General features: G+C 32.5%; 1 protein-coding gene across 2 annotated transcripts in view; it reads left to right on the top strand.

The window, feature by feature from the left end:
- LOC306641042 (uncharacterized protein) overlaps positions 1-19968 on the top strand; it is an 87098-nt gene extending 67130 nt beyond the window's left edge. For both annotated transcript variants that reach the window (XM_079105889.1, XM_079105888.1), the window contains 4 exons: positions 1629-1736; positions 2055-2119; positions 3647-3751; positions 19861-19968. In XM_079105889.1, coding sequence (XP_078962015.1) covers positions 1629-1736; positions 2055-2119; positions 3647-3685 — 212 coding nt within the window. In that variant the 3' untranslated portion in view covers positions 3686-3751; positions 19861-19968. The remainder of the gene's footprint in view (positions 1-1628; positions 1737-2054; positions 2120-3646; positions 3752-19860) is intronic.
- The last annotated feature ends 2464 nt before the right edge of the window (positions 19969-22432 follow it).

Below are 22432 nucleotides of genomic sequence, written 5' to 3'. Positions count from 1 at the left end.
GTTAGTGGTTAAAATGATCCTTGAGCTAAAGGAAGATCTAAGGAATAAGCTAAGAGAGGAAATATAGGGGTGAAAAATAATTTTAATAAACAGGCAACTGTCCCTGAAAAAGATTCAAAAAGATATTTTGGAAATAAAAGAACCAATAAGTCAAATTAAAAATTCGGTTAAAAGTATTATCAATAGAACAGACCATATAGAAGACAGATTTTAGGCCTCAAAGACAAGGTATATGATCTTGAAAATTCTGTCAACAATAAAAACAATAAGAAACCATAATCACAATATTCAGTAAATCTGGTATAACCCCCAGAGACCAAATCTAAGAATCACTGTAATTGAACAGAGTTCCTAGATACAAACTAAGGGTATGGATAACCTTTTCTATGAAATATATCAGAAAAATTTCTGAACTTAGGAATGAGATGGTCATCCAAATACAGTAGGCATTTCAAGGCCCAAATAGATGAGAATGAATAAAGAACCTCTTCCTGACACATTATAATTAAAATGGCTAACATACAGTACAAAGATAGAATTTAAAAGCTTCAAGAGAAAAACAGCAGGTTACATTTAAAGGTTAACCAACAAGAATTACCTGATTTCTTAGTATAGCCTCTAAAGGCCAGGAGGGCATGGAACACATCATTCCAAGTCCTAAAAGAAAATAACTGGCAGCCAAGTTTGCTCTATCCAGCAAAACTTTTCTTCAGAACTGAAGAAGAAATAAAAATCTAAGATAAGCATAAACTAAGACAGCACTACAGAAAATATTTTGGAATTTGTAGGAGGAATTTTGGAGAGTTTAGTGATGACAGTTGGAAAAGCTCTAGAATGTTGTAAGCTTTTTAGTTTGATGTCATCCATTTGTTGGTTTTTTATTTCATTTCTTGTGCTTTAGAAGTCTTAGTCTTGTTAATATGTACATATATGACTTTGTGACCAATGTAATCCTACAATATGTATAATCAGAAAAATAAGAAATTATACTCCACTTATATATGATATATCAAAATGTATATCCCTTTCATTTCTTTTTTTTGCCTAATTGCTCTGGCTAGAGCTTCAAGGACTATGTTGAATAGAAGTAGTGAATGCAGGCATCCTTGTCTTGTTCCTGTCTTTAGAGGGAATGGTTTTAGTTTTTCTTCACTTAGAATGATATTGGCCTTGGGTTTTTCATATATGGCTTTTACAGTGTTGAGGTATGTTCCTTCTATCCCTAGGTTTTCCACTGTTCTAAACATGAATGAATAATATATTTTGTCAAATGTTTTTCTGCAACTATTGAGATAATCATGTGATTCTTTAAGTCTATTTTTGTGATGTATCACTTTTTTATTAATACATAATAATTAGAATCATTAGCTTCATTGTAGCATATTCATATGTGCATAGAATTTACTTTGATCCCTTCTCTTCCCCATTGTCCTCCTTCATACATATCTTCTCCTCTCACCCCTAATCCCCTTTCTCTTCTCTAATAATCTCACTTAGCTTCACTTTTCAGAAGATATAGCAACCAGAAAAAGTTGGTGCTATGGTTTGGACATGTCATGTGCCCCCAAAGTTCATGTTTTGAAAGCATGATCCCCAATATGTCCATATTTCAAACATCTGTTTTATAGATCAGAAATTGGGTCCAATGGCTGATGAAAGTCCTTTGCCAGAAGACTCAAAATCAAAAGATCTTCCACAAAGTAAGAAACGCAAAATTGCCCAAGAGGAAAAACTTGGTATGTACAATATTGGCAAATAATTTTAAGTCATATAAACACTCATACTAGAAAAATAAGTTTGAATATAGTTACAAACGTGTATCAAGCTAACTATTTTTGATTTTTATATCTAATATAATAATAGCAAACATTTATTATTTATTAAATGGTTATAAAATAAGTAACAAAGAAAAGCTTTGAGGGAAATATTATTGTTATCATCATCTAAGATATAAGGAGAGTGAGACTTGGGGTAATTTGTCTAAATTCACACAATTAGAGATGAATTTCAAACACAGATAATCTGGTTCTTTACTCTGCTATTATCACCCCCAGAAAAACTAGAATCTTGGAAGATACTAAAATCTTGGAAGAATCTGATTGGATTTGACTTTAAAGTGGTAAAACAGTTTCCTCTAACCTTTCATGCAATTCCTTCTTTTACTTTCTTTTACTATCATCTTTCCATTGATACCAGAATTTCTTGTAGTTACTCTTTTAGAATGTAATTGTTACTACCTTAACAATCACAAAGAAGACAGTATGTTCCTCAATTTCAGATCTTTAGTAACAAAAATTTGATAAATCGATGAAAGATCATATATATGTTTTATTATTTATTTTTATGTTTCATTTTTTGTGTAGCTATATATCAGTTCTTGATTTTAAAAGCATGAAACAAATAGTGCTTTCTTAACATGTTGAAGAAAATCTGTCTTTAATACTTCATTGAAAATTGAAATATACTATTAAAGTTGAAATCAAAACAGAATTGCTATTGCTGCTAAATGAAACAAAATTCTAAAATATCTAATCAGTGTAATACAAAAAGAAAAATAACCTGTTATAAATATTAGAAGTGTTGATACATGCTTATTGCTTATAGGCTATTAGACTTGTACCATTAAAACATGGAAGAGTCAAATATTTCATATCAATATGAGTTTTCAGCAAAGTGGCAAATACAAATTTCCTAAAGGAAAACAACAATATTCATATATATACTAGTGTTGATAAGAGGACAATAAAATAACTGATAATTACCACCAAAAAATATGTTGGTTTTCATATGATGAAAACAAAAGATAAAAAGAATGGCCAAACAGGGAGTTATTTCCTCCAACAGAAAAATAAATAGCAGATTTATTGTTGATCAAATAAATATATATTACTAATAAAAGGAATTGAATTAAAATATAGTTTGTTATTCATAAAGTAACAAAGGTATATGAAATCAATTAGGAAGGGTATGAGAAAATAAATTTCAATGTTATTGGTATATACATACTATATAATGATTGAATAATTGGGGGATAGCTATAGAAAATATTTATATTGGGCATAATACCTGAATCCAATTTTTAAAAATTCTGGGTATAGGAATTAGTAACTGAAAATATATGTATTATTAAAATAATATGCATTTTTAAAATTTCTCTTTAAATTTTTAAATCAAATAACTATATGATAACTCAGACAAATATGTTTAGTCATATAGATAATATTAACCAGAAGATCTCCTTCTTTACTCCTACTTTATTATATTTCTTCTTCATAATACCACTTTATTAGAAGCAGGTAATTACAAGAATACAACAATAATTTACATAATTTTAATAAGAATGGCTTTTGGTGCCTCAGCAGATATCAGGGTATTAGTTCTTGGAGTGAGATAGAAAGGGGAATTAATGTGTAGCAGTAAATCTATATTTCTGATTTTTCAAAGAGTTTTATCGGAAATAGATGTGAAATTTATGAAATTAACCACTTGTATTTATTGAGAAAATTTTTCCCTTATGACTTGATGTAATGATGTATTGATAGTTTCCTAACTTTCAGACATTATAGTCTTATTAAGATTAGGAAATAACAAATAATTTTCAACCATGTTTCTGTGTTAAATTTGCTCAAAGATTTTTTCTTTGCAGAACAAGATATGGATGAAAGTTTTAAACCTGAAGATCTAGAGTCCTACACAGGATACATGGATAAAACTCAAGGAAATAGAACTTTCCAGTCTCAAAAATTGAGAAGTATGTATGATAGTGATGAATGTATTTAAAAATAATAGTCAAAATATTTAATGATTTTAAAATGTGTTCTAAATGTAGTTCAGTTGTTTTATGGATTTATAGTTGAATTTTTCTCTAGGCTGAATATTTTAGTACATACTTTACCAAAATTGGATTATTGTGGAAGTGATTAATACTACCTATTACTTCTCATAGTCTCTAATATTCTAATTATTACATTTCATTTTACAAATTTATTTGGCCAAAGAGCACTGACTTTTTCTTTTTCTGGTAATAGTGTTTTATAGAATACTACCTTAGGAAATACTTTTCTAGAATTTTATAGAACCATTACAATTATTTCATTTTGAAGTATAATATTCACCCCATATTCATATTTAAATTCTTGACAAATATTATCTGCTAAAATATATTAGCTATAATCTAAAAAAATTTATTCTTGATTTTTTGGTATAATTTCATGATTTTGGTATAATTTTTCTGGAGACTATCTGTTCCCCCCACCCCCAAAAAATTGTGTTACTACTCAACACCCAGTGTGATTATATTAAGAGATGGGCCTTTTGGGAAGTCATTAGGGTCCCACATTTACAAACAATATTAGTACTGTTATAAAAGAGGTGTTAGGGAATGCCCTAGTTCCTTTGCTCTTCCATGAGGAAGAGTTCATCCCTGCCACCTTTTAGCCATGGGGCGACACATCTGTATGGAATAGGTCCTCACAAGACATCGAACTATGACACTTTCATCTTGGAATTCCTAGATTATAGTATGAGGAAAAATAAATTTTTATTGTTCATAAATTACCCAGTCTAATATGATTTGCTATAGCAGCAAAAATAGACTAAGACAGAAATTGGTACTGAAAAGCAGAGTGCTACTATAACAAACACCTAAAAAGTCGTTTTGAAACTGGATAAGTGATAGAAGTTGGACTGTAAATGACTATTTTGGTGAGGGCTCAGAAGAAGAGAAGGGACTATAGACAAAGGTGTCAATCTTCTTAGAGATTTCTTAAGTGATTGTGAATAGAATGTAGATAGAAATATGGAGAGTAAAGCCCATTGCGATGAATTCTCAGATATAAAAGAAGAACATGTGATTAGAAACTGCAAAAAAAAGGTCATCCTTGTTATAAAGTGTAAAGGATTTGACTAAACTTTGCCTATGTCCTAGTGTTTTCTGATAGGAGGAACTTAGATATAATGAAATCTGATATTTGGCAGAAGAGATCACTAAACAAAGTTTGGAGGGTACAGCATGACTTCTCTTTACTGCTTATAGTTAAATGAAAAGAGAAAACAAAAATAGAATTTACAATTAAATAAGAAGTAAAACTTAAAGATTCAGAAGTTTTTCAGCCTGACACTCTTTGTAAAAGCATATTTGGAAGGGAATACCAAAAGGCAATTGAAATGTCCAATCTTGCAGTTATTAAAGTGAGTGTATTGATTAGGAAGGAATAGTTCCTTGACAACTGGAATGAGGACATATGAGAAGATACTCATGAGGCCGTAGGGACACAAACCCCTAAACTCTGCAGTCTTCCTTGCCATTTGAAGTGCCTTTCTAGACAGGATGTCAGCAACATGATAGAAGGCAGCTTTTTTTCCTGACTCCCACAGATGTACTGAATAAATACCTATAAATGGATCAGTTTCTTCTGTAAGTCAGAAACTCATTGAGAGATTCCTACACATCAGGAAACTGGAAAATTTTCACACTGAAATGGCAAGGAAAGGTAGAGTCTCATGCACAAGCTATGGCCTGACCCCAGTATCTTATAATGAAAAGGAATACTCAATTCCCAACTTGTTCTTGAAGAATGAAGGGTTACGACCACGTAGATCGATTCCAGAATTTACAACTCTTACCGGTGTTTGGCTCTTAAATCACCTGCCTCAAGGAGTGGGAGTGACTTGGAAATCACCAGTTTTCCCGAAGCACAGTAAACACAGACACAGTTTTGATGGGTAGAAAGCCCTTCCAGTAGTTGTCACTCTTCAAAATCAGTACATCTTCTGTCTCTTCCTGGAAGGGGTTTGTTACAGATGTTGCCTGAGGTTCTGACTTCTTCCTAGCCTAAATCTGGGGACCAATGGTGTATAACCAATATACTCCCTCATAGTGTGGAAAGGTCAACACTTCTAAATCAATCTTATTAGACATTTGGTTTAGAACCAATGTTGATCAGTCTTTACAACTTCATTCACTCCAGTGATAAATACAAGTCTACTCATTCTTTCTGGGAACAGTTTAGAAGATCTCTCCAAGCCTAAATAGAGTCTAGACACTCCTGTGCCTTCTTGCCTGACTTATTCCAGCAATAAATTCTTGGAAGAAATTTGTACTTGTATCACTTCTGTACTTTATAACTCCCACCCAAGAGCTTCTAAATCGGCTGACTCCGGGAGTTATATTCCAAAGTTTCCCTAGATCACAAAAAATGAAAGATTATTTTTAAATTGGAATGCTCTTACTGGCTATCTCTGCAGGTTCAGAGTATACAGTCTGATTGAGAGTGGAGGTATTTACTGCAGAACCTCTCCCCAGCTGAGAGCAGAGTGACTAGAGATAGACCACAGATTGCAGCTTCTCCCAGAGGATAGAAAGAAAGAACACCGAACACTATAGCCTTTCCAGTTGCTGCTTGATGGATGACTAGCTTCTAGCTCATCTCTCTCAGGGCACTATGACTTACCACACTGACTGAGAGACACTAAGAACAATAACAGAGAAGGATAAGCATGAAGAATTGAGAAGTACCTAGAATTTCTGGCCAGGCTAATTGATGAGAACCATTTCCTACATGAGACTGATCTGAAGAGTTTGGGAGAAGTGGTTGCCTTATCTGAAACACAAAACTCAATGCAGAGCATCATGAAAAATGAAGTAAACAAAGAGATAAATGAGTTTCAAACAAGAATATAAGTCTCCAGAATCTGACCCTAATGATATGGATATGTGGTTTACATGATAGGAAATTCAAACGATGCTCATCAAGGTTAGGAGAGCAATGTATGAATATAGCAAGAATTTTAACACACTGAAAATATTTTTAAAGTATCAAATGGGAATTATAAAGCAGAACAACTCAAAAGTTCAAGAGAAGGATTCAACAGTAGACTAGATGAAGCCAAAGAAAGGATCAGCAAACACAGAGAAGTATTTCAAATTATCTAATCTGAGGAGAAAAAAGAAAAAACAGTGAAGATACTTAAAAAACCTAAGAGACTACAGGAAATGGAACAATAATTGTTTAAAAAGTTGTTCAAAAAACCCTGTGAAAGGAAACAGAAATCTTGACCTAAGAAACTAGGTAAGATAAACTTGAAGAGACCTACATTGACCCACATTATAATCGAAATATCTCTTTATTGAAGACAAAGAGAAGATTGAAAGAAAGCAGGAAAAATAAATTTGCTATGTGTGAGGGAATCCATGTAAATTGTTCAGTGGGGTTTTTAGCATAAATCTTTCAGAAAAGAGTAAAGTAGAATGATACGTTTAAAATGTTGGTAAAAAAAATCATCTGAGAATACTATTTTCCAATCTTGCCTTTTAAAAATAAAAGGGAGATGAAAGTTCTCTCAAACAATAACTGAAAATGATGCTGAGGGAATTTAAGTTGAAATGAAGGAATGCTGAATAACTATATGAGAATGTACAATTCTTGTTGGTAATAGTAAATATGTAGGCAAAAATGGATATTTTGGTACTGTAATAGTGGTGGATGAATTTAAAAACTATTATAAGAACCTATTATAAAAGTTAAAAGACAAAAGAATTAAAAACAGCTAAAATTTAATTATTTTATGGAAAAATAATATAAATAGCTACAAATTATAACATCAGCAGCATAGAAGAGATAAAAGTGGAGACATGTTGGATATAAGGGTAGTTATGATGTTATCAGCTTAAAAGAGGTAATTGTAACTGTTTAAATAAAACCATGGTAACCACAAAGATAATACATATGGAAGTTGTACAAAGAATAAGAGAGATAGGAATCAAATCATAGCAAAATAAGTAAATAAAATTTTATGGTACCGGGATGAAGCTTGCACATTAGAAGCTAGATCCTTCACAGCTTGGAGTTAAAACAATTGGAGAACAGTTACATAGTGAGATAGATGACTGAGGGAATACAATTGAGGTTCAATACTAGACTGACAGAGACTTGGAGAGACTCAGAGATTGTGGTTACTCGAACAGAGAAAAAATAGTTCATCAGATTTGCATCTGCACTCATGTTTCTAGCATAGGTAGTGTGGGGTGACACAAAGAGAAAGAAAGAAAGGCAAGGTTGAGAAAAGGGCCTTGGAAAGAGAAATCAGACTGAACTTAGATAATACAGGAGTTCAATAGTGGACTGGTTCCTGAGAAATACTCTGCTTTTCCTTTTCTGAATGGAGAGCTGTGGTGAGAAACCATTTTGTGAAGGTCATGCCTAAGCGTAAAATTTTGAGAGATGAATTCCTGCATTTTGATCTCATCTGAAAATAGCACTAAATATTGTAATTTGAAATGTTGTTGAAGAAACCATCTATATAGATACTGTGAAATTGCTCCAAGTCAAAGTCTGCTGAGATCTACCATTGATGGAAGATAGAGCATAGTAGGGTGCAAACACTTTCCCCTATGCACCAAGATCTTCACAGGTGTGTGTGCATGCACACACACACACACACACTGGGGAGGGTTCCATCCCAGGGCTGAGGACACTTTACACCACCCTCTCTGGGTAAGCAGCAAGCACCTGGATCTTCTATGGAACACCCTAGGCCACCTTGGCAGCTCTAGAGAAAAATCAGATGAAGAATGGATTCATCTTAGGAACATTGTGCTTCTTCCCACTAGCATACAAACCAGCAGACCACACAGGGAGGTATCTAGATGCTGGGGAACAAACACCAACGGGACATCACCTCTGTGCCACCAGAGAACACACCAACATCCAGACTATATGGATCTTACAAAGCCATATAGATGCATGCCAAAGTTGGGCAGGGTGAGGACTGTGTAGATAGGCTCCGGAGTCTGAATTCCAGTGTTTTGAAGCAGAATCCTGATCTAGGTGTACACACACACACACGCACAAACTACACACACACTACACACACACAGGACTTCTCCCCAGGACAGTGCCAGTGGATTCACTTTCTGCCTTCATATTCAGAAACAGAGAATATACCACTGAGTTGATCATTTACCACTTTCCCAATACCTGACAGGTTCTAAATCAGAAGTCCCTGAAGGAAGGGTCTTCAATAAAAAACATTGGCAAGGTTTTTAATATTAGTTTTTGTTTCCCCTATTCTGTCATTTGTATTTTTTTTTCTTATTTCCATTTATTATTGCATAGTTTTATGCAATTCTGTGGGGTTTTCTTTTTCTTTATTTCATTAATTTTACTTATTTTCTCTACCTTTTTCTTAATTCTCATTTTATATTCCCCTTTCTATTTTCTTTTTCTTCTCATTTTGGTTCTACTTCCTCTCACATACTTTTTCAATTCATTGGATGTATTATCATTTTTCTTCTAATTTTATACTCTTCCCTTTTATTTTCTTTATTTTTCCAGTTTCTCCTCTTCTTTCTCTCTTCCCTTCATGCCACTTTTCTTCTTCTTTTTCCCCTTCTCATGTTCTATATAGTATAATGTTGATTTTACACTTTTCGTTGCCCAATTTTCATCCCATTCCATATTATTTTTCCCCTTCTCTTTGGTTAGTGGCGCTGTAGGGATTATTTATGTGTTAGTGTGTAGTTTGCTACCTCTGTTGCTGGTAGTTATCTCTCAAAATGGTGCTGGGATTTAAACATAGTACTTTGAATATATCTACTGGTTGCTTTAGTAAGTTGCTTTCTCAGGGAGGGAATGGAATAAAGTTTTTCAAGTCCTGAATGACAATAACTGAGAACATAGGTAGCATATATAACAATTTTATAATAAGAAAGTATAATGATCACTTATAAAATAATATGGACTAATGTTGATTAATATAATAATATATAAGCTCCAGATTATTTCCAGCCCTCTGGAAATATAATGCATCTCTGTCAACTTCATTGAAATATTCACAGAATTTAAAACTTGAGACTTAATGGGTTAATACACTCTTCTCACTAATAAATAGATCATTTAGATAAATCATTAAAAAAAGGTACCACAGAGTTAAACTGTACTATAGATCAAATAAACTTAAGAAACATCTGCAGAATATTTCAGGCTATGACAGCAGAATACACTGTTTTGAGATGCTTAGGGAGCTTGCTCCAAAATGGATCATATATATTAGTAAAGTCTTAGGAAATACAAAAATATTGAAAGAATTTATTGCATCTTGTCAGATCATAATGGAATGAAGTTAGAAATCAACATAAAGAAACTCTATAGAAACTATAAAAATAAATGGAATTTGAACAATAAACTTTTGAATGATGAATGGGTCACTGAAGAAATCAGAGGAGAAATTTTTAAATTCTTATATTCAAATGAAAATAGAAACACAACACACCAGATTCTGTGGGATACATCAAAGGCACTTCTAAGAGGGACATTTATAGCTATGAGGGTCTACATAAAAAATTAGAGAGGTCACAAATACCCTAATGGTGCATCACAAGGTCTTAGAAAAATGATAACAAAATAATCTGAAAACCAATAGAAGAAAAGAAATAGCAGAGCTGAAATTAATGAAAGGAGAAATAAAAATACAATACAAATAATCAGTGAAATATTTCGTTCTTTGACAAGATAGACAAGATTGATAAACCCTTAGCAAAACTAGCAAGAAAGACAGAGAAGACACAATTAATAAAATTAGAGGTGAAAATGGGGTATTACAACAGACAACACTGAAATCTGAAGGATCATTAAGGACTATTTTGAAAATTTATATTCCAACAAATTGGAAAAGCTATATACATGAATACATTTCTTGACAGGATCTACCAAACTTGAAGCAAGAGGATATTGGAAATCTAAACAGACCAATAACAATTAGCAAAGTCAAAGCAGTATTAAAAAGACTTCCAACAAAGAAAACCCTATGACCAGATGCATTAATCTGCATTTACCAGAACTTTATCTCCAATTTCCTCAAATTATTCCATGAAATGTAAAGTGAAGAAATGCTTCTAAACTTGTTATACAAAGCTAGTACTACCCTGTTACCAAAACCAGATGAGGATACACCACAGAAAGAAAATTATAGACCAATATCCCTTATGAAGATAGATGAAAACATCCAGCCAGGCACAGTGGCGTACACCTGTAATCCCAGTGGCTCAGAAAGCTGAGGCAGGAGGATTGAGAGTTCAAAGCCAATCTTAGCAGTTTAGTGAGGCTAAACTCAGTGAGCTCCTGTCTGTAAATAAAATACAAAATAGGGCTGGAGATGTGACTCAGTGGTCCTGAGTTCAATCCCCAGTATTAAAAAAGTCCTTAATAAAATATTAGCAATCTGCATTTAAAAACACATTAAGAAGACTGCACACCATGAAGAAGTTGGCTTCATTTCAGTGATGCAAGGTTGGTTCAATATATGCAAATTAATAAATATGATGCACCACATAAATAGAATGAAGGAAAAAAATCATGCTATCATTTCAATAGATGAATAGAAAGAAAAATCCTAGCCAAAATTGAACATCCTTTCTTGACCAAAACGCTAAAGAATCAACTTACCTCTCTCAGCAAAAGAAACAATAATGAGAAGAGAGAGCCTACAGAATGGGAGATAATCTTTACTACATGCACCTCAGATAAAGCCTTAATCTCTAGGGTATTGAACTCAAACAACTTAACACCAAAAAAAAAAAAAAAAAAAAGAAAGAAAATTAACCCAATCAGTAAATGGGCTAAGGAACTGAACAGACACTTCACAGAAGAAGATATACAATCAATCAACAATTCTATAAAAAGATGTTCAATATGTCTATCATTTCGAGAAATGCAAATCAAAACTACATTGAGATTTCATCTCAGTCCAATCAGAATGGCAGTTATCAGGAATATAAGTTATCAGGAATAAATGTTGGCAAGAATGTGGGGGAAAAGGTATGCTCATACATTGCTGGTGGGAATGCAAAATGGTGCAACCATTATGGAAAGCAATATAGAGATGTCTCAGAAAAATTGGAATGGAACCATTTGACCCGCTTATCCTGCTCCTCAGTTTAAAATCAGCATACTCCAGTGATGCAGTCACATCAGTGTTTATAGCAGCTCAATTCACAATAGCTGAACTATGGAACCAACCTAGGTGCCCTTCAACAGATGAATGGATAAAGAAAATGTGGCATATATATACATATATACATATATATATATATACACACACATACATGCACACACACACACATACATGATGGACTATTACTCAGCTTTAAAGAATGAAATTATGGCATTTACTTGTAACTGGATGGAGCTAGAGAATATCATGGTAAGCAGAATAAGCCAAACCCCAAAAGCAAAGACCAAATGTTTTCTCTGATATGTAGATGCTAATTCACAATTGTGGGATCTAGGGAAGAATAGAGTTACTTCATATTAGATAAAGGGGAGTGAAAGGAGGGGAAGGGGTATGGGGGTAGGAAGGATAGTAGAGTGAAACAGACATTATTACCTCATGTACCTGTATGACTGCATGACCGATGTGTACAATCAGAAAAATGAGAAATTACACTCCATTTATGTATGATTTATCAAAATGTATAAGTGCATTCTACTATCATGTACAACTAATTAGAACAAATTAAAAAATTTTTAAAAAGAAGGAATTTACCTCAACATAATAAATGCTATGTATGACAAACCCAAAGCCAACATTATACAGAATGGGGGAAAATAGAAAGTTTGTTCTCTATAATCAGGAACAAGACCAGGAAACGCACTCTCACTACTACTGTTCTACATGGTACTTGAAATTTTAGCCAGTGCAATTATACAAGAAAGAAAGTGAAAGAGGTACAAATAGGAAAGGAAAAGATAGGAAATAGGAAAGGAAGAAGTCAGATTATCCCTGATTGCACAGATAGGATGACATTACTCTACATTAGTATACTTCTAGAGCTGATAAACAAATTCAGCAAAGTATAAGGATACAAAGTCAACATCAAAAAACCAATAATGAATCTGCTATGAAAGAAATCAGGAAAACAATTCCAATCATAATAGCTTCAAAATATGTAAATAAATATATGCATATATATGCAAAATATGTAAATAAACATATGTAAATAAATATATCTAAGAAAACTACAAAATGATGAAAAAAGAAATAGAAGATAGAAAGACCCCTCATATTCAGAGGTAGGCAGAACTAATATTGTTAAAATGGCCATATTATCAAAATTGATCTACAGAATCAGTGCAATCCTCATCAAATATATTGATGATATTCTTCACAGAACTAGAAAAAAATTCTCAAATTAAATGAATGAATGAAAGACCCAGAATAGTCAAACCAATTCTGAGCAAAAAGAGCAATACTGGAGTCCTTATTATAGTACCTGATTTCAAAATATAGTACACAACCATTGTAACATAAACAGCATAGTACTTGCATGAAAACAGATATATAGACCAATGAAATAGAATAAAGGACACATAAATAAATTCACACAGAGGCAGTGATCTGTTTCTTGACAAATGTTCATTTGAAAGTATCACTAATAGATTAAACTCCATAGAAGAGAGAACTTCAGACCTGGAAGACAGAATTTATGAACCCGAACAACTCAGTAAGCAGTAAAGGAAAAAATAAAAATACCATGATGAGAATATATATGAACTCTGGTATAACACTGAGACCAAGTTTGAGAGTGGAATTGAAGGGGACACTGAGATACAGGTTAATGGAATTAATATCCTTTTCAGTGAAATAATATCAGAAAAATTTCCAACCCTTATGCATGAGATGGACATACACATACATGAATACTGAATAAACAGACAAGATCAAAAAAGAACAATAAACATCCTAATTAAAATACATAACAAAAAGGATAAGGATAGAATATTAAAATTCATTTTTTAAGCTATTTTTTTAATTTTTACAGACTGCATTTTGATTCATTGAGAATATTAAGATTCTTAAGAGAAAAATGTCAGGTCACATTTAGAGGTAAACAATGAGTCTTACTTCTGACTTCTCATCCTAGACCCTAAAACCGGAATGAAATAATCCCAGATCTGAAAGAAAGTAATTGCCAACCAATAATCTCTCCTTCAGAATCAAAGACAAAATAATAACTTTTCAAATATAAAATATAAAATAATTCATGACCATTAAGCCTGCATTGTGGAAAACACTTAATGAAATACCTACACAGAGCTCCCAAATGAGTGAAGCTTACTAGAAGTACAAGTAAGTAGATAAGAATAAGACAAAAGTAAATACATGGCACAAATCAAGATGGCAGGAAATAATAAACATCTCTCCATAATCACTCAATGTAAATGGCCTCAATTCTCCAGTAAAAAGACCTTGAATGGCAGAGTGAATTAAAAAACATGAGCCAACTGTAAGCAGTTTGCAATAAATTCATAGACAAAGACATTCACAAGCTGAAAGTTAAAGGATAGAAAGGATATTCCATTCAAACAGACTCTGAAAACAAGCAGGAGTAACTACTTTCATATATAGCAAAGCAGATTTTAAGCAAAACTTAATCAGAAAGGACAAGGAAGTCAATTTCATACTGGTAAAGGGAAAAGTCCCAACAGGAAGATAAACAATAGCAAATATTAGTGTCCCCAGATTTGGTGAATCTAATTACATAAAACACTTACATAAAGTCTCATATAGACACCGGTACTTTAATACTATATGATTTCACAAACCCCTCTCACCAAAAGACAGGTCATCCATACATAAAATCTATAAAGATACTTCACATTTAAAAAGTACTATAAATCAAATGAAACATATGTAACATATAATATATAAATCAAATCTATAGAATAGTTCTTCCACCAAGAGCTGAATTCATTTTCTTCTTAGCAGCTCATGGAACTTTTTCCAAGATAGATCATAGTTTAGGCGACAAAGCAAATTAGCAAATACCAAAAGTCAGAATAACACTTATGTCTTGTCAGATCATAAAAAATGAAATTTGAAATTAACAGTAAGAAAAATTATAGACCACATAACCTTACAGAGATTAACAATACAGTTTTGAAAAAGAAATTGATCAAGGAATGAGAAGAGAAATTTAAAATTTTCTACAAACTAGAATGGTGATGCAATGTGCCAAAATCTCTGGACCATGATGAAGCTAGTTCTAAGAGGTGAGTTGATAGCATTAAATGCCTACCTTTAAAAAAACTAAACAAAACAGAAAGATTCCAAATAAACCATCTAATGTTAAATCTCAAGGCATAAAAAAGCAGAAACAAACTAATTCCAAAATCAGAAGAAGATAGAAAATAATTAGATCAAAAGCAAAATTAACGAAGTAGAGAATTAAAAAAAAAAAAAAAAAACACCAAAGTTCATGTAACAAAGAGCTGGTTGTTTTGGAACGATGAACAAGATTATTAAATGCTTACCCAGACTAGCTGTAAGAGAGAAAGCAGACCCAATTCAACAAAATTAAAGAGGAAAAATTAGTACCTATCACCAGAGATACTTCTGAAACCTAGAGGATCATTAGGGACATTTTGAAAGCTTATAGTCCAATAAACTAAAAAATCTAGACAATATTGGCAAATGTCTACACACAAGTGACCCAACAAAATTGAATAAAGAGGATATGGAAAACCTACACAGACCTATATGAAGCAACAAGATTGAAACAGTAATAAATAGCCACCTTACAAAGCAAAGGCTAGGACCAGATGGGTATTCAACTGAGTGTCTACTGGACCTTTAAAGAATAACTTATTACAATGATCCTCAAATTATTCCATAAAACAGATAGGAGGAGGGCATTTTCAAACTCATGCTATGAAGCCAGTATCATGATGATACCAAAAGGACACATTAAGGAAAGAAATCTACAGACCAATATCCTTGATGAGCACAGATGCAAAAATCCTTAATAAAAAAATTAGCACTCCACATTCGAAACCACACTAAGAAGACTGAACACCATGAGTAAATTGGTTTCACCTTAGGGATGCAAATTTGGTTCAACGTATTCAAGTCAATAAATGTAATACATCACATAAACAGAAACAGGACAAAAATCACATGATCATCTCAAAAGATGCAGAAAATGACTTTGAAAAATCTAGCACCAATTTATGTTAAAAAAAAGGCTGAAGAAACTAGGGATAGAAGTTACTTACCTCAACATCTTAAAGAGAATGAAATTAAAGGGATATAATAGGAAAAGAAGTAAAATATTTCTGTTTGCTGATGACATGTTCCTACAATTCTGTGCAATAAGAGCAATGCTGGAGTCTTCGCAATACTTAATCTCAAATTATGCTACAGATCTGGAGTAACAAAGACCACATGGTATTGGTGTAAAAACAGACATAAAGAGCAATGGAATAGAACAGAAGAAATAAATCCACATAGACAAAGTCATTTGATCCTTGACAAAGGTGCCAGAAATATACATTGCAGAAAAAATAACCTTTTTGCAAATGATGCTGTGGAAACTGGATATTCATATGTAGAAGAATGAAACTGGATCCCTACCGACCTCTCACCCTGCATAAAAATCAACTCAAAGTGAATAAAACCCAAAGAATTAAACTAGAAATACTGCAACTTCTAGAAGAAAACAGGGTCAACACTCTAACGTACTGGCAATAGAATCAACTTCCTTAATAAGACTCCTGAAGCCTAAAAAATAAAACCAAGAATTGATAAATACAGTCTCATCAAATTATAAAGTATCTGCATGGTAAAAGAAAGAAGAAAATAAAGAAAGCACATATAGAAAGAGAGAGAAATCTTTGCCAGTTGCTCTTCCAACAGAAGAATATATAAAGGACTCAAAAAACACCATCAGAAAAACAAAAAATTCAATCAATAAATGGGCAAATGATCTAAATAGACATTTCTCAAAAGAAAAAAATACAAATGACCAAAAAAGATATGAAAAAAATGCTCAGTATCTTTAATAATCAGGAAAACACAAATCAAAACTACACTGAGATTTCATCCTACCTCAGTCACAATGGCAATCATCAAGAATGCAAATAATGATAAATGCTGGTGAGGATGTGAGGCAAAAGATATACCATACATTGTAACTACAAATTAGAGCAACCACTTTGGAAGACTGTATATTCTTCAAAAACTAGGAATGGACTCAGCTATCTCACTGATTGGTATTATCCAAAAGAACTAAAATCAGCATGTCATAGTGATACTTCCATGCCAATGTTTATATAATGCAACTCATAATAGCCAAATTATGGAACCAGCTTAAACTATCAACAGATGAATAAAGAAAATGTGAGACACACACACACACACACACACACACACACACACACACACACACACACACACGTTTTCCACATACATAAAGAATAGTGAAAGTTTGCCATCTGCTGGTAAGTGGAGAACATTATGCTAAGTAAAGTAACCCAGACAGAAATTCAAGAGTCCAATTCTTCTATGTAGAAGTTAGAGAGAAAACAAAGGAATAAAATAAAGTCTCCCCGCAAAGTAGAAGGGCAATAGAGTAGAGGAAGTGGTTCACTATGGGGGGAGGACACAGGAAAATACTGTGGTATGAAATTGACCAAATTATGCTCTTGTCCATGTATGAATATTGCATAATGAATCACACTTTATATATACTTATAATGTACTAGTTTGAAAATAACAGTATAAGGAAGGTCAGTAGAATAAAGGAAGTGGACAGGGAGAGGGCAGAGGGAAGAGAAAGGGAAAATACTAGGGGATAAGATTGATAAAATTGTTATGTGTATATATGAAAATATCATAATGAATTCCACTGTTATGTGTCATTTTAAAGCACCAAAAAAAAACCATAAAATACTTAACACCATAAAAGCAAATAAACCAATTAATAAGTGGTCAAATGAACTGAACACTTCTCAAAAGAAATACAAATGGCTAATAATTATATGAAAAAATGTTCATTATCATTAACCACAGGAAAGTATAAATCAAAACTATATTGAGATTTCATGTGATCCCAGTCAGACTAGCTCTATCAAGGCTACAAAAAACAATAAATACTGGAAAGTCTGTAGGTGAAATGGAACACTCATACACTATCGAGAGCAATGTAAATTAGTATGGCAACTATGGAAAACAGTATGGAGGCTCTTCAAGAAACTAAAAACAAAACTACCATATGATTCAGCTATAGCACTCCCAGGCATATATCCAAAAGAATTAAAATCAGCATACTATAGTATAATTTACATTAGTCAAGTTGTGGAACCAGCCTGGGGGATGTGCCAATAGATGAATGGATAAAGACTATGTAGAAATTATCAAAATATTTTAAATACATATTTGAATATGCCACAATAAAACCATTAATATGTGTAATTTATATGCACTAATGAAAATAAGTTATATGGCAAAGGTCAGAAACGGCATTAAAAGGAGTTTACAAGTTAAGGATACATATTGTGATCCTTACATAGCTGGTTCTCAATCTGTTTGGTCCCATGAACTATCAATGCACTTAAAACTTACTAAGGAGACTAGACCTCTTCTTCTTGTGGGTTATATCCAAATTAACTGTATTGGAAATTAGAATTGAAAAATTCTAAAAAATTAACCATTTGTATGTTAATTCACCTACCAGAAAATAAAAAAGAATTTTCTATGAAAAAAGAATACATAATTACATTTAGATAGGAAGGATAAATTTTAAGAGCTCTATTTTCATCAAGAAATATATTCTCGAATATGATAGGGCTCTCACCAAAAAATAGTAATAATGATAATTACATAATGTTATATCTAATTCATTTTTATATAGCTACATTTAACCATGTGACTCACACCTGTGCCCTTTGTCTATTTCTATTGGCATTACCTTCTTACCTCCATAATTATCCCAATTGACCATCATTGTCAATTTTTATTAGAAATCTGTGTTTAAAGAAATATCATTAGTTCATCGGTATGGTTTCTCCATCATCTCTTCTTTCTTAGAATCCCAAATATGGTTACCATCATAAAAGTCTATTATACGTTCCTTTCCCTCATGGCATTTTGGAGGAAAATCTGTGTATTTCCATAGGTCCGAGATAGCTTGACTCTTATCTCTCATTATTCTCCAGAGCATTATACTGAATTTCATGATAGTGGTTTTAAATCAGGGGGCTCAATTCCCTTTTTTTCTCTTTCCTTCTCTTTTTTCTGGGTGTTTATAGAAAACAAGGAGGAGAGAGAGAGAGAAGCATTATTCTGTTATCTTCCTATGGATTAAATAATAGAAAAACAAATTTTTAAAGCTTTATGAGTATGTGACTTTGAAAACCTTGATGAATCATTAAAAGCACAATGTAATAGAGTATGATGGTGCACACCTGTGATCCCAGGAACTTGGGAGGCTGAGGCAGGAGAATTAGAAGTTCAAGGCCAGCATTGGCAACTTGAGTCTCTGTCTCAAAATTAAAAAATAAAAGAAAAAGGAGTGGATATGTATCTCAGTGATAAAGTACCCCTGGGTTCAATCCCCACTACAAAAAAATAAATGGTTTAAATGTCACCCCAATTACTACTAGGTTCATTTTACCCATATTGCATGTCCAGATCCCTATAGGCATTTATTAACTGGACAATAGTTTCTGAAATCCAAAAGAACCAATTCATTTCAAGTTTTTGCATTTAAAAACTGTGACTTTTTATAATATACATATCTCTAAAGTCTACTTTTTCCGTCTCTTAAAGGGGAATGAAATAGCTACTTCAATTATTTTGAGAATTAAATTAGATATTTGAAAAGTGGTTCATATAATACCTGTCATATAGTGACTATTTTTAAAGGTTTTGAAGATTATTGGGCATATTTACATTCAATTGAATAACTGGGACATTAAATTTTGAAGTAAATAGGGTTACATGACGTTAGGATAATATATCACTTCTATAATTTTAAGGTGTTATTTTTAAATGAACTAATCTGGTGTTCTATTATAATTACAGCTAAATATGAATCATCCTTAGAACTTCCAGATACATCAGAAAATCTTCCAAAATTGAAGCCATCAATCAGTGACATAATATTTCAGTTAGACTTAGACAAAGTGGTTGGTGAGTAAAGATTTATGTTTGGACACAGTAGACCATAATCTGAAAATTAAAGTATTTCAACTGTGTAGAAGGTATCTGTTTGGTTCTATTTCATGCTACCTGTCTCTTTATTAAATTTCCCATTTAGAACATAAATAAAACATAGAACATTTCTGCTTTTATTGATTTGTCCATCTGTATTGTATTGTATCTAGTTGCATTTGCTTCAGATCATTATTCAAATTCCTTTTCAGCCTATTAAAAATGTCAATTACTTTGGGGTCTTTAAATATTATAAATATATAAAGTGGAGTTCAAGTCAAACTTACAGTACTATTTTTTTAAAAAATTTTGCCCATATTCTTACCTTTACTGGATATCTTTATTTTTTTCATGTGATTCAAGTTACTAACATCATTTTATTTTATTTTTAAAAATTATTTATTTTTTTATTTTCTACAGACTGCATTTTGATTCATTGTACACAATTGGGGTACATCATTTCATTTCTATGGTTGTACATGATGTAGATTCATACCATTCGTGTAATCATACATGTACATAGAGTAATGATGTCTGTCTCATTCCACCATTTTTGTACCCCCTCCCTCTCATTTCCTTCTACATAATCTAAATTCCTCCATTCTTCTCTCACTCCCCACCCCCTCATCCCCATTATATATCATCATCCACTTATCAGTGGTTTTGGGGGATTGGCTTATTTCACTTAGCGCGATATTCTCCAGTTCTATTCATTTACCTGGAAATGCCATAATTTTATTCTTCTGAATAATATTCCATTGTGTATACATACCACAGGCTCTTTATCCATTTATCTATTGAAGTGCGGCTAGGTTGGTTCCACAATGTAGTTATTGTGTATTGAGCTGCTATAAATATTGATGTGGCTGCATTACTGCAGTATGCTAATTTTAAGTCCTTTGGTATAAACTGAGGAGTGGGATAACTGAGTCAAATGGTGGGTCCATTCCAAGTTTTCTTAAGAATCTCCATACTGCTTTCCAGGATGGCTGCACCAATTTGCAACTCTACCAGCAATGTATGAGTGTGCCCTTTTCTCCACATCCACACCAACATTTATTATTGTTTGTGTTCTTGATAATAGCCATTCTAATTGGAGTAAGATGAAATCTTAGAGTTGTTTTAATTTGCATTTCTCTAATTACTAGAGATATTGAACATTTTTCATATATTTACTAATCACATATATGTCTTCTTCCATAAAGTGCCTGTTCAGTTCCTTGGCCCATTTATTGATTGGGTTCTTTGTCATTTTATTTTAATCTGTAGGACTTCCTTCATCATTTCTTAAAGGGCAGATCTATTGGTAATATTTTACAGACCAAAAGTTCTCCCACTCTTTGCAGACTGGCTTTTTACTGGGACATGCCACCATTTTCACAAAATTTCTCACTGGAGATAGCTTGCTCCTAATTGGACATTATCTTGGTTTCTATAAAGCTTTGACTATTTTCCAAAGTTTCTGACATATTGTTTATTTTTTAATTGCAACTAGATACAAGAAAATGCAGATAGATAATTCAATGAAAGCAGAAATGCATGTTCTAAGTGTGAGAAATTTAATAGAGATAGATACCATAAGATAGAACCAAACAGATATCTTAGAGCTGAAGGAGTCAATGAATGAAATTTAAAGAAATGCAATTCAGGTTTATTCAACAGTCTGTTAAATACACTTTAACAAGCAGAAAAAAGAATCTGTGATTTACAAATAATTTTTTGAAATTACTCAGAGGGTAAAAGCAATGAAAAGGAATGAAGAAAGCTTATAAAATTTTTGGGAGACCATTAAACAAACAAATGTTCATATTAGGGGAATTTCTGAAGACGAAGAGACAGGGAAACAAACAGAAATCTTATTTAATGAAATAATTGCTGAAGAATTCTCACAGTTTGTTGGAAACACGAACATCCAGATTCTGAAGCTCAAAGAATCTCAGATTTAACTGAAAGATCTCCTCTCTGAGGCACATGGTAAACAAATTGCCAAAAGTCAAAGACAGAGAATTTTTTAAAAAGTAAGAGAAAAACATCAATTTATATATAGAAAGGAATTCTCTTTCAAAGGCAGCAGATTTCTCAACAGAAACTTTGCAGGCCAGGAGAAAATAGAACGTTATGTTCAAAGTCCTGAAAGAAAAAAAAAACCAGCCAGCCAAAAATACTATAACCCACAAAGCTGCCTTTCATAAATGAAGAAGAAATAGTCTTTTCAAACAGCAAAAATTAAAGGAATTTATCACTAATGTATCTTTCTTAGGAAATGTTTAAAGGGAATTCTTCAAGCATAAAAGAAAGGACAGTAATTACTATCATAAATGCATGTGGAAATGTAAATCTCATTGATAGAGGAAAATATCAAATCAGAATACTCCAATATTTTAATTGTGGTGTTTTAAATTATATACATCTTTAGTATGAAGGTTAAAAGTCAAAACTTTAA

Source organism: Sciurus vulgaris (genome assembly GCF_902686455.1).
Source record: "Sciurus vulgaris genome assembly, chromosome: 12".
In the NCBI taxonomy this organism is placed as follows: Eukaryota; Metazoa; Chordata; class Mammalia; order Rodentia; family Sciuridae; genus Sciurus; species Sciurus vulgaris.
This window is presented reverse-complemented; position numbering and strand designations above follow the sequence as displayed.